Here is a 14,206-nt window from a genome sequence, read left to right on the forward strand (position 1 = left end):
ATACGTATTGTGGTGCGGTAGTAGACGCAATTGTCGGCACTGAAAACTAAGCCTTGCAGGTCGATTTATAGATGTTCCGCCAAGCTGGAGTGAGCCCCAAGCCAGTAGGTAGCGCTACCTCTCAACCTAGAATAGCTCCTAGCTTTTGGGAAACTTTGTTAAAAACATGGCATAGCTTTTGACAATCAACTCCCCCACTTACCATTCAATTTTTACAGTAAAAATTGACTAATTGGGTAGTATCCCAGCAACTAATGTGACCATGACTAGCCTATGTTGCACCGTGATGCCCCGACATAATTATGACTTTTTCATAGGGCCTCAACGTATTTACGGTGTCTCTTTTTATAAAAATAATTCTCATAAAAATCCTATTTAATCTCTTTCTTTTCACGAGATGGTCGTTTTTAAACCCAACGGTGACTAAAAACAATATTTTATATTTAAATCATCCTAAAAAGCACATTGTTCTTTCAAATATGTTGAAAAGTACAAAAAGATAAAAATAGCATGAAAAGCAAAAAAAATCTAAAATTGAATCATGGGTTTTCCTTGTCTACCAGAACAAGAAAGCGGACTCACTTTTCACTAAAAATTTCTAAAAATCATGAAAAGTTAAAAATAGCGTAAAAAGCGTTCGAAAAGCTGTTTTTTTTCAAAATTGAACCATAGCTTACTTGGGACTCGTAGAATAATGATCCAGGCCTGCTTTTTGCAAAAAAAGCACGAAAAAGCTTTTTTTAAAAAGGTGGATTTTTTCCAAAATTGAACCAAACATGCATCTATCTATTGGAGCCTGAAAACGATCTTGCTTTTCACTTTAGAATTTTACTACGCTGCCAAACAAGCATTCTTAACCAAAATTTCACAAAGCAGATATTAGAATCTATTTTTCTTATTTTTAAAAGAGACCCAAAAATCGGAGATCTTACATCCTCCCACACTTAAAAAATTCGAGGTGTCCTCACCTTGACATGAAATCTGGATAATTTAGTCTCATTGCATCATCACGTTCCCAAGTAGCATCTTCCTCGGGATATGTTGTCCATTTAACAAGGTGTTCACCAATTACAAAGAGGTTTAGTTGTACTTTGAAGAATTGCTTCAGGGTATACTTCAAAAGTTCCATCGGTGGGAGTAGATAGTAGAGAATAATCAAGAATGTAATTTGGATCAGGTACATATCTCTTGAATAAGCTGATGTGAAAAACATCATGTACCTTTATATGTGGTGGTAACAAAAGTCTGTAAGATTGATGAGTGATCAGTGATGACAAAAGGTCCACAATATCTGGCACTGAGCTTCTTACACTTACCCATTGATAAAGAGCTACGTTTGGATTTCACTCTCAAAAATACCATATCTCCTTCTTCAAAGAGTCAAATAGATTGTTTAGGGTCAGCGTAACTTTTTTGTCTATCTTGAGTAGTCTTTATGTCTTGGTGCATAAGGTCTGTCTGCAATTCTATTTCATGCAACATAAAATTTGGATGCTTGAACTCTTATTAGAGGGTCTGTTGAAATAGAGGTAATTTTCTTCAACATGAAACCTTTGATTTGCCTTTCTTGCTTCTTTGTGCAATTATCCAAGTTCATTAAATATTAAATCTTTGTGTATTATGGATCCTCAACCATACTTCAGATAAGCTCCAAGATTGACACTAGACAATAGGACAATACAATGGCGGTACAATAGAATGAAGATCCATGTCAAATGAAGTAATGGGCCCTATTTATAGCTGTCAAATTGGGCCTCTGACTGTCTGTCCATTGTGCAATTACTACTGAGCTTGGTAATTACCAATTCCGTTGCTAGACTGTCTTCTCGACTAGGGGTTGTTTCCACTGTCTACACATACCACTCGCATACATATTCATACAAAAATGAAGTATGCGAGTGTCTTCTCGACTAGGGGTTGTTTCCACTGTCTACACATACCACTCGCATACATATTCATACAAAAATGAAGTAAACCAACAAGTTCATGCAAGTACTTAATAGGATTCCTTCCCAAAACAAGTTGATTGAATGTAGAATATGTTAAACATGGACATGGTTGCCAAATATGTTGATTATGGCCATGATTCATAGTAGGAAAATTTCAACACACCACGTGCTTAATCCTTGTTAAGCGTTGAAGTTAGAAGGGTTATTTAATTTAACGTTTTAAAAGAAATTTGTTCTTTTTTTTTGCAATACTCTCTCTTCAAAATCGTCTTTACTTGGTGAGCCAAAGGCTTTTTTTGCACTATCTAAACGCACAAGGCACCACGTGGCCAGAGCTTTAAATTAAAAAGAAAAAACGTTGAAAAAATAACACCGCCATGAAAAGCTTATGCTGTTCTGAGGACATTTTGAACCTCGGCTTTTGAAGCATTGAACAATTCAAAATTTTTCATTCAGATTTCTCTCTAGCCACTCTTTGTGTATGTGTATGTGTGTGTGTGTGTGTGTGTGTGTGTGTGAGAGAGAGAGAGAGAGAGAGAGAGAGAGAGAGAGAGAGAGAGAGAGAGAGAGAGAGAGAGAGAGAGAGAGAGAGAGAGAGAGAGAGAGAGAGAGAGAGAGAGAGAGAGAGAGAGAGAGAGAGAGAGATTCCATGCATGAGGATGAGCGGGAGGAGCAGCAATTGTTGTGGTTTTGAAATGTTGCCCTGTCCAACTATGCCTTTCGAAATCATACACAAGGGAGTGTGAGTTGCAAGCGCCAAGAGCCTTCTAGTTGTTGGTGTAGGTTCTAGAATGAAACTTCCAAGTAACCTTTGATAAAGCAATTCATGACAGCAATGAGAGGTCTAGTGATGGAGGCTGTGATATCAGCTCTGAAGCTGTTGACTAGTGTTTGGGAAAAATGTGTCTTAGTTTAATATCATGCCGTTTTCAATTTCAAAAATGTCGGTTGAAGGCAAGGGGAAAAGGAGAAATTTTGCCCCAAAATAGAGAAAAATAGTGTAAAAACCCGAGAATTTAACCTTATTTTCTAAAATTTCCTATTGACAAAATCAAGAAAAGGGATTTTGTATGTTTGGAAAAATGATTTTCCTGAACATTGCTGTTGCTGGAAGGAGGGTAGGCAATGCCCAAGACGGATGGCGACGGAGTTGCTTATGACGATCTTATCAGGCAGTTTTAACTGCATGTAGGAAAGAGCCAAACATTCTCTACACTCCCTATGGATCCACACCTTCCATACATTGTAAGCCTCATAGCTTTACTTAAACCAGTATCCAAGACACTCATGGTCTCTAGAGCTTTTGCATGAATATTATGCCCTAAATTTAAAGCTTCAGGCTGCTCACATGCAGACAGAATACTAATAGAGGCATCCTTGTCTGGCACCCCTCCCTATGATCAATTGGAATAGTTTAGATCCCTCGTTCAAAAAACCGTCCTGAATGTATGCAACAATCATGGATGTGAATGAAAATATATCTCGGCTACATATTTGCAAAAACAAAGCTTCTGCATTATCTAAACTGCCACACCTTATGTACATACCTATAACAACATTCCTTGCTAATATATCCAAGTCATATCCGTAGTTAAAAATGCATGTGTGAAATGCTTTGCTTTTTGCATCTTCTAGGATACCCCCATTTTCATACAAAATCATAAGAGCATTCGCTACAACATTATTATGCTCAAATGCATCCTCTATAACGAAAAAACGTATTGCCATGACTTTGATTATCGCTCTAACACAAGCATACATTGACAAAACATTAACTATTGTCACTATGTTAGGCTTCACATTAGCTTGTTGCGTGCTACAAAAGATTTGGAGAGCTTCCTTGTAGTGCATATGTTGAGATTATGCACCAATCACGGCCATCCAAGTTACAACATCTCGGCACTTAACGTAATGAAAGACATTTCACACCTCAGAGACAGAACCACACTTATCATGCATGCTTATGAGAGCATTTTTCACAACTATATCCGTTTCAGACTCAAGTTCGTCAATATAGGCATGCACATTTCTCCCATCCATAAAAGCCTCATTGTTGGCACATGCATTTAGGAGAGAGGCAAAGGTGACCTTGGTGGGCTTGATACCATGTGACTGCATCTGATAGAAAAGAGATAGGGCATCTGAGCTTTGCTCTAGGGCGTGAACATAGTCATCATGGTAGCAATGTTGTGATGCTTTATACTAAGGAAAGTGTTGTGGGATTTTTCTAGAGTGCTTGTGTGGCAATGACAAGGAAGAAGGACCGGACCGTAGTGGCCAAGAGGTACTAGTCCTTACAAGATGTGCACAAATCAAAAGAGTCCATGCTTGTCATGGCATGCCACTAGATGTAAGATCATGTGCGTGCAGGTATAGCCACACTCACACAGACACACAAACATGCAAAAAAGGGCTAAAGAATTCTTATTAAATTCATTGCAACTGAAACAAGAGTTTTAACCTAATCTGCATGAAATTGAGCACCAACGATGACTATATGGGTTCAAGATCTCTCTCTCTCTCTCTCTCTCTCTCTCTCTCTCTCTCTCTCTCTCTCTCTCTCTCTCTCTCTCTCTCTCTCTCTCTCTCTCTCTCTCTCTCTCTCTCGCTCTCTCTCGTTATGAATGTAAAGCTTGACATTTCACCTCCCTCTTTTGTCTTGACTGGTCAACCCTTTCACAGTCAAGTCATCAAGGTTGGCCGCTAGCTAATGGGCAACGGGCATTGCTTGCTTAGAGAATTCCCTGCTTAGGGTGCGTTCAGGCGATATGTCATCGGGGGGCAATCTCCAACTCTGCCAAAAACAACACATTTGAGAAAGGGGGAAACATTGATGATGCACGCAAGGCTGGAGTAGAAGCCCTGCATGCATATCCGCTCTTAATTGAGCAAAGGACCCTAGATATTGAACATCACAAAGGAATGTAAGAGAGTATGCCTCCACCCACCCAAACGTGATCATAAAAACCAACAATAAATCAGCCTTTCTTCTAGACTGTACTTAATAAAAAAATAGACCAGAATAATCCCACTATGAGTGCTAGTCTACAATCAAATTTTGATTACATGATCAAGAACGAGGCCACTATTGGCTTCCAAGAATGACACAGCTGTATCACGGTGCACTATCTTGTTCAACTCTAAAAAAATAGAAAGAAAAATTGTATTATTGCCGAGCATACATTGAGCATTTTCTATAAGATATCAAGCTATTGAATCACCATCTTCAAACTCCATTGAGAAAACATTACTAGATTCATCGCACATAGGTTCCATGTTGTCATTGTTGCCACTGTAATGTTCATTGATTGGATTTTGCGAGGAGGAAGAGGCAGCCATATTAAGAGAGGATGGTAAATAATGATCACACAATTATTACTTGACGTGTTCAAAAGAAGCAAAGGGAAAAGAACATCCTTTAGCTAAAGGGTAAATAAGTTCAAAGAACAATACTTCACACATTCATAGGGACCTTAGGATCAATAATGGAGAGGGATAGTCTTGAACTAATTTTTGCAGGAGCAACACCACTTATATACTATAATCCTTCCTTCTCTTTCTCAATGTTTACAAAGTCTTAAGGCTAACCTACTATCAGAACTTTCAAATGGATTTGACACATCTTTAAACACATGCAAGAGAACATCAAATTCAAAGGCATTAATGAACAAGTGGACAAAGGTACACCAATCAAAAAGGGTATCCCCACTTTATCCATTCACACTCTTCTTGTCCATGGACTGTGCAATTTATGGTGCTAAGTTGAGTTACACCCAAGAGTGTGTGTTGGTGGTCCAAGGTTCCCACCATGCTCATGCGTTGAACACCAAAGAAACAACCAATGAACGAGAGAGAGAGAGAGAGAGAGAGAGAGAGAGAGAGAGAGAGAGAGAGAGAGAGGGGGGGTGTGTAATCGTGAGTCTTGCAAAATGCGAGCAAGTCATTTGCATGGTGTGAGCCACTACAAGCGTAGAAACTCTGCAAAGCACTGTATGGAATGGGAGGGAGCCGTGTTGCACATCTTGCCAAGTAGTGTTTGGGGAAAATGTTTTTGAGCTTAATAACGTGTCGTTCCTGATTCCAAAAGTGCGGTTTGAGAGTAAGGGGAAAAGGAGGAACTCCACCCCACAATAGAGAAAAATAGTGTAAAACCTTGATAAATACCCCTACGTTCCTAAAAGTTCCTCTTGGCAAACTCAAGGAAAGCAATTCTGCATGTTTGGTAAAATGATTTTTTCTTGAACGCTGTTGTAAGCCTAAATGAGGAAAATGTGGCTCAGTTTAATCGTGTGCCGATTCTAATTTCAAAATTTGTAGTTGAGAGCAAGGGAAGAAGGAGAAATTACACCCCTGAATAGAAAAACATAGTCTAAAACCCTACAAAATGTCCCTAATTTCCTAAAATACCCTCTTGGCAAACTGAAGGAAACAGTTTGAAATGTGCCTTAGCTTAGTCTCGTGTCGTTTCCAATTTCAAAAATGTCGGTTGAGTGCAAGGGGAAAAGGAGAATTGCCCCAAGATAGAGAAAAGTAGTGTAAAAACCTGAAAAACACCGCTATTCTTCTAAAAGTTCCTCTTGGCAAACTCAAGGAAAGGAAATTTGCATGCTTGGACAAAATGATTTTTCTTGAACACTGGAAGGAAAGGAATTTTTTAGAATGCGAATAAGGTTTGATGTAAGGCTAAATGAGGTCTAAGTGCCTTTATGATTCGATGGACACTTGCAACCAATATTCGTGAAAAATTGTGTCAGCTTCTTTTAGAAAGCCAAAAACTAGTCTTGCTTGGTGGGCCTTGCTATATAACATCTATAGAATATAACATAACATATGAAAATAGATATTTAGCATCTAGCACTAAAGGAAATAAGACCACATGCATTGGTTAGCTATGCAAAAAGTTGCGTGTGTAATTAACATGTGAAGATCTTGGTCGACATCGAATGTATAGTTCTCAAACAATGTCCAATAAATCGAATCAAAGGAAATAATGTGAAAAATTCTAAAAGAGAAAATGGATAAAGCATCAATGAATTTCAATAAGAAATGAAGTGCTTTATTGACCTGCAGTGATGTACTGGTGCTTTTCAAATGTTCAATCTATACGCCGATAGTTGAGTCAAACTACAAAAAAGCAATGTGAATAGCTAAACATTACGTCTTGCAATGAAATGTCGCAGAAGTGCCATACAAAAGTATGGTGGGAAGAGTTGGTAGTGTGATCTCTCCAAAAATTATAGAAAATGGAAGCCGTGCCCTGCTCTGTAGCATTATGTGTTGTGCCAAGCAAACACATAGGCATGGGAAATTGGATGTAGATAACAAACATTGCATTGCTGTTGAGTTGGAGTCATGCTCGTGCAATCAAAATGTCGCGTGTTGCGAATATATGTCCTCCCTGTCATACACAAAACACGCATTAAGACAAATATAAAAGATGCAGGATATTGATTAAGCTTAAAGAGAAGTAGATCTAACTTTATGCGCTACACACAAGTTACTAGGCCATTAAATGTTACACAATCAAAATAAACCTATCGTCGATACAAATAGATATGAAAACCAGCAACTATACGATACATCAATAGATAAACGATGGACACCAATCCAAAAAATAGCATGTGAGTTTTAAATAGGAAAGAACTTCCTAAACACTATTACTAGAACACAATTCCCAATTCAACTTGCAACAACTGCTAGAACCATACACCGTGCGTGCACAAGGCTTGACACTAAACACCTTGGCTTTCGATCCAACCAACATTCGAAGTCACGGTCTTGTGTACACTGCCCTCTCTTGCATAAGAGATCCCAACCACCTTTAACTCCTAACAAAATTAACTTCCGCCATATTAAAGTAGACCAAACAGTTGTAGATGAGCTGCACCGCCTCAAAACATACGCCACTTGGCAACCTTCACAGCTTGACCTCCGCTCTTTGCCGTTGATAATACAATCTCTTAACATTGTGTCCCTTAAGAAACACTACAACAACCTTATTCATGATGATAACTTCATGGCTTCCCACATTCTTTGTCACCAAGAAACAAAGCTACAACATATTGACACAGGAGTGATGCACAATTACACACACACTCAAACAACTGGCCCCATGGGAGTGTCCCTCTTCACATTAAAAAAAACCATACATCTACAACGCCATAACATCATTTCCACGAATGAGATAGAATGCATTTCAACACTCCTCAGTACACCACATGGTCCCCCAATAACCCTGATAACATTGTACCATAGACCCTCCAATCCAATTCCCTTGCTCTTGCAAACATTGACCACACTACTCACACCTCACCACTAGCACACCCCTACCATTTTACTCGGTGGTGACTTCAACATCAATGCTAACTACCAAACCCCGAAATACCTTGCTATTTCTAACCTTCTCTCCACACAACATGTAACACACAACAATATTTGGACTACAAATTCCTTGACTATAACAGGCACTACCTTCTCATTTTGGTCAGACCACTTCAAAAACACATTCCAATGCCCCCCTCTTCTTGCTCCGTGACAACACCTTCAAGAATCCTTTCATAAGCCGGCCTCGTGATACTTCACCTTGTTTTTTCTTGAATGAAGAGATTCTTGTTGTGCTATATTCTCTCAAGGGTAAGCGTGTGTAGGAGCTGGAAATTGGAACGCGACGGGGCGTGCTGTTTTTTTCGACCCCCCTCTTGCACGGAGTAGCGAGATGACCAACTCTCTAAGCTTTGTTTTCTGCAGCTGAGAGAGAGAGAGAGAGAGAGAGAGAGAGAGAGAGAGCGAGCAGCAATAGCAGCAGCGTCATGAATAGGAGTGGCAATGCTGAAGGTGGTTCGGGATCACATGTGATGGATCGAACGAGCAGGTAATGATTCTGCAGATATTACTTTCTGAATAGCGTCATCGATTGTCTTTTTGGGAGAAGCAATATGTTAGTTGTCTGCTAGTCACGTCCCTTGCGCGCACAATCCAAACCTTGTGGTTGTGAGTCCACTTTGTAGTAGGGTCACCTGTGTTCAGCTGGTGCGTGTTTGCGTTGCTGGGTCTCTTACGCTAGATTTCAGACTTCCAAGACATTGTGCTGCGCATGCATTACATGCATCATGGGACTCCTAGGTGACACCCTCGCTGATGCCGAGTATTTGACAGTGGCAATGCATCAACTCATCCGAGGACCTTCAAAAGAAACCTGATTTGAAATTTGACACCTGCCTTGGGTACCTACAAACTCTCAAACTAGCTTACAAAGATAACGAGGGAGTCTATTCTGAGTTCAAGAAACTTATGCGAGATTACAAAGCAAGAAGGTAGTCTTTCATATTCCCAATAGTTGCTTTTGTGATGCAATGGCTTCAAATAAATGAAGTCTGGTCTTTAATCCATTTCATGCTTTTGCTTTTATTGCGTTATTTGTGCTTACTGATTCTACCTATGTGATGTATAGCATCAATGTCCTCGAATTAGTGGCGAAAGTGGAGTCCTTGTTAAAAGATTGCCATGATCTCATTTTGCAGTTTAAAGCCTTTGTCCCTGAAGGTTACAAACTTGAAAACATTCCAAAAAAGCCAGCAGCAATCAGTCAAGCCTTGGCATTTGTAAGAAAGATCAAAGTATGTCCTAATATACTCTTCCCTTCATCGATGTTGAAGTGCACTTTGCCAATGACATTGTTGGATTGTTCCTTTATACTTTTTGCTTCTCGAAACAGGCACGAGATGAGAATTTGCATAGAAGATTTCAGAATATTCTCTCGAGTTTTATGAAAGATGAACATCAGGCGCAACATGTTTATAACGAGGTGCTTGTTCTTTAATATGCTATATATTAGGCTGATTTTATGATGCATTTTGTCGATTCTAATAGAGGGGATTTCTACCAGGTCACAGATATATGGAAGAATTGTCCAGATCTAAAGGAAGAGTTTTTGTGCTTTCTTCCTGAAGATTCGAATAAATGCTTTTTTTCGCAAGTCCATATGGAAACATCAGAAGTTAAGATACCACAGACGGTAAGTACAGCTTTAAAAAAATGTTTTCTTAGCTTTTATGTGTGCTCTTCATCACATTCTTGGCGTAACAGGGAGAGATGCAGCATGACTTGGTCTGCTTCAAAACTTGCCCAAAGAAATCTGTTGATCAAAGTAATGAATTTCAGCTACAAAGTCCTGCTCATAGCAAAGTGAGGGAGTGTGAAAAACAGTTGGATAGAGACAAAACCGAGCATGGGTGGTTGGTGTCAGATCAGGAACTTGTTGAAGAGAATAAACAAGCCTTTATTGAGCAAAAGGAAAGGATTTCTGAAAGGTTTGATGATCGACCTAGGGGCTCTGAACAAATCAGACATCCTGCTGTGCCTATTGGCATTGGTATGTGGCAACCATTGTGATCAACTTTTCCTTGCTAAGTATCGCTTGCTCCTATTCTCATTTCTTAAATGTGTTTTGTAGTGTTAAATAGGAACTTGGTCTATCTAAGGCTTATGAAAAGCATATTGTCCGAGAAGAAAAAGTTTGATGAGTATTTGCAGTGTTTAGCCACATACTCTGATGGCGTTACTACTGTAGAAGATTTCGTCCTGCAGGTCTTTTTCTTCTGCCCTTGCTTACTCGTTTTGTCTGACATTCAGTTAGACAATTCGATGATCTCTGATTCTGGTCTTACTTCTACGTGTTTTCTTTTTGGATAACAAGAACAAATCATTGATTCTGCTAAGCTTGTATGGCTTTAGGTTGCTGATATGTGCTCAGAGTCTCCAGAGTTGATTGGTAGTTCTATGGACCTCGTGAGGCAATGTGAAAGTGCAGGGAAGAATTTGCAAAGATTTTCTCTTGAGAATTATATAAAAGCAGGTGGTTTTGGTTCCATGCCTTCAATTTTTACTAAGATCATTGTTGGACTTTTGTGACCTTTGCATTTGCAGAGCTAGAGCTTCTATTATTTGCAAAAGAGGCAAATTCGAGTCATGAATGTAGAAAGCGGGTTTTCAGCCAACATACAGAAAAAGGTGAGACTGAAACAAATGAAAAGGCAAGAAAAAAGAGTAAAAGGCAGCCTCCTACTTTTACGGAGGCTAACTTTAAGCAGGAGAAAGAGGTCATTAAGCAACATTTGCCCAATCTTAGAACTCCTTGCAGATCTTCTTGTACGACGAGCCTAGAACAAGACAAGCATGAAAGATACTCTACCAAAGAGACTCCCAATGAAAAATCTTCCCATGCTACCTGCAAGAAGAGCAAGGAAAGAGAAAATAACAAAGAGAATCTCTATGACAAGTTCTCCCATATAACCAACAATGACGGCTTGGTGCAGTGCAATGACAATAGACACTTTCAAGGACAAGTCTTGCCATGTAACCACCAACAAGACAATAGACACACTTTCAAGGACAAGTCTTGCCATGTAACCACCAACAAGAGTGTGGAGAAGGAAAATAGCAAAAGACACCCTCTCATAGAAAATCCCCTCAACAAGTCCTCACGTGCAACTAGCAGCAGCAAATATTCCAACAAACCGCTTTCTAAGCTAGATTCGACAAAGTGGGAGCAGTGTACTCCAAGCTATCGTCTTTTACCAGATGATGTGAGTCTGTTCTACCTTTGTTTAAGTCGCTTTAACTAACTGTGCAATTAACATGTATTGTGTGTTTGCTTGCTTTTAATGCAGTATCCCTTGCCAAAAGTGGGATCGCGATTAGATGAAGATTGTCATGTTTTGAATGATAAATGGGTCTCGGCTACATCAGGTAGTGAGGACTACTCTTTCAAATGCATGTGCAAAAATAAGTATGAAAAGATTTTGCGTCAGTGCGAGGACGACAGGTATTTTTAAGGCTGCTGAATCAATTAGCTAATTTTATGTGATTTGAATAACATGTTGATGCAAGATGTAATGAAAAATGTAGGACCGATTTGGACATTCTTCTAGAGTACGCCAGGTCTACAATTATTGGCTTAGAAAAGTTGCTGAAAAGAAGTAGCAAACCAGGCGAGGTGGTGGTTGAAAATTACATAACAGGTATTATTGCAACATTGTTGGTCTCCAAGCATGAGCGACTCAATTTATTTGTTTTGATTTTAAGAAGATCAATTTGTGTCCCAATTGGTTCTTTCCTACTGATATGCGTTTATTATGTCTATAGATTTGCACCGACGACTTATTTCACATATTTATCATGGCTGCGGTCCTGAAGTTGTGGGGTGTCTGCACCAAAAAGCAGGTATTGTGGCACCTTTAATTTTGATGCGAATCAAGCAGAAGCAGAAAGAGTGGTTGAAGTACAAGGCAGAAATGAGTAAGGTTTGGGCAGAAGTATTTGCAAAGAACTATGAGGAGTCTCTTGATTACAACAGCGTATATAACAGACAACAAGAGATGATTAGTGAGCCAACGACCCATATCCCTGATGTGATGTTAGAGTACCCGGACACTGAGTTGCGGAAGGACATTCCGACAATTCTACAGTGCTCAGCCAAGGAAGACTGCTCCAACACAGACCTCACGGGACTCGTACATGTTTGGAAGGAGCACTTGGAGCCAGTGTTTGGTTTACATTATGATTGCAGGGAGGACAAAGAAGACCTTGAATACAAGCTCAAGGATATTGGGACAAAAAGTGATCAGTCCATTCCACAACGAGATGGTTATGATGAACTCAAGTATTTAGAAGCAGATGAAAAGGCCTGTGCTGCCTCAAATGGAGAGTGTTCTACCCAACTTGTGCATATAGAACCGTATGAAAAGGATGAACGTGAGATCTTGCCTCTCTCATAAGAAGTTTTAAGAAAGTGTCGACATGCATTCTACTAGAGCACTGGCAGAAAAAGTCTCAAGCTATTCCTCTGCAAATGAGAAGTTATTGTATGTTTCATACATCCTTGACGATGAGGATTATTTTCAGCAAAGAAAGGTTAAAAAAAGGCTTGTTGATCATGCCATTATTGAGTAAGCACAGGTAGCATTGGCAACATGCTTGAAAGGAAGTTCTCATTGTGAATTATGGTACCTACATCATAAAAATATTTTGGAAGAGAAATAGCTGGGGATAGTAAGACAGCTGGTATTTGCAGGTTTTGAGATACAAAGAAGTTGTGTAGCTTCAACTTCTTGCGAGGAAAAGGACAGATTCAGGAGTAACAAATTGCTATGAAGACATTGCCCACTCGACAGTGTATAGAGACGCACATACATGGACATCGACAGTGTATAGAGACGCACATACACGGACATCGACAGTGTATAGAGACGCACATACACGGACATCATCTTCCATGAGTGCAATCTAAATCGGCAACATGCAGGTATCTTGCAACATCGGAAGAGCAGGTCTGATTGCGTAATTTTTTTTGCAGAATTAGGATCTTCAGCAGCTGTTGTGTTCTCAAAGACATATGACTCTTCTGCGGTAGTTGTTTGAGCTTGGTGAAGTTAGTTCCTCTGGATGCAAAAGACCATGACCTCATCTGTTTTTTGAATGGCATTTCAAGAACTCTCTCTCTCTCTCTCTTTCTCTCTCTCAGTATATACCTGTGTTTAACAAACACGTTGGCCACCATGATGACAACCATGACAGCCTCCTCTTTGTGGGCTTGGTATGGACGAAAGACTTGATTACCAAACTTCTTGTTTCTGAGTGCTTGGTTCATAATAGGACCTTGTTTATCAACCTTCATTCCAACTAACATGTCTGACCATTTTTGCTATCATTACACATTGCACTGTCATGTCAGAAGTATGTCGAGCAGACCAAAAATGAGTTTAAGATTGATCTTTTTAGGGTACTCCCAAAGGACTACTTAGCAAGGTACCACACTAATCATAAACAGGTCATTCCTTACCATATGGATTGATCCATGGGTCGCATTCCAATTTGGTTCCTTCCTAGCATAACTTGTATGTAGAAAAGATGCTTTAGGGAAATTGACCCACTTTGTGGGTTTGCAAAAGATACTGCTTATTGCTTACATGTATGCCTCGTGAGTGACTTAGGCGCTTTGTAGATGCCGAAATAGTAGATAGATAAGCTTATCTTGTTTGCACATGATGTGTGAACCATAGTGCTAGCAAATGTAGGGAAGGTGCCACTAAACTGGGAAAGATTCTGGGGTAGGTGATATGATGTAGGGTGTAGCTCATAGTGTGTGCGCATATGTGCTCCTACTTATAGTTTTAATATTCCCCCTTAAGTATGAGAACACGAGAAGTACGGTAAACAATATTCCCTGAAGCTAAAGACAAGAAACATAGCTTAAGATA

The 14,206-nt window shown here is 39.6% G+C and overlaps 1 protein-coding gene across 1 annotated transcript; it reads left to right on the plus strand.

Annotated features, from left to right (window-relative positions):
* Nucleotides 1–8,561: 8,561 nt before the first annotated feature.
* On the plus strand, nucleotides 8,562–13,319 carry LOC147427438 (paired amphipathic helix protein Sin3-like 4). The gene is made up of 13 exons (XM_086497571.1): nucleotides 8,562–8,820; nucleotides 8,945–8,960; nucleotides 9,141–9,262; nucleotides 9,400–9,565; nucleotides 9,664–9,753; nucleotides 9,835–9,963; nucleotides 10,035–10,320; nucleotides 10,402–10,447; nucleotides 10,519–10,535; nucleotides 10,875–11,533; nucleotides 11,618–11,772; nucleotides 11,856–11,968; nucleotides 12,093–13,319. The coding sequence occupies exons 1-13, from the start codon at nucleotides 8,759–8,761 to the stop codon at nucleotides 12,722–12,724; spliced, it is 2,493 nt and encodes an 830-aa protein (XP_086353697.1). The 5' UTR covers nucleotides 8,562–8,758; the 3' UTR covers nucleotides 12,725–13,319.
* The last annotated feature ends 887 nt before the right edge of the window (nucleotides 13,320–14,206 follow it).

The sequence above is a fragment of the Adiantum capillus-veneris genome, chromosome 23 (genome assembly GCF_014529385.1).
Source record: "Adiantum capillus-veneris isolate H3 chromosome 23, ASM1452938v2, whole genome shotgun sequence".
NCBI classification, from domain to species: Eukaryota; Viridiplantae; Streptophyta; class Polypodiopsida; order Polypodiales; family Pteridaceae; genus Adiantum; species Adiantum capillus-veneris.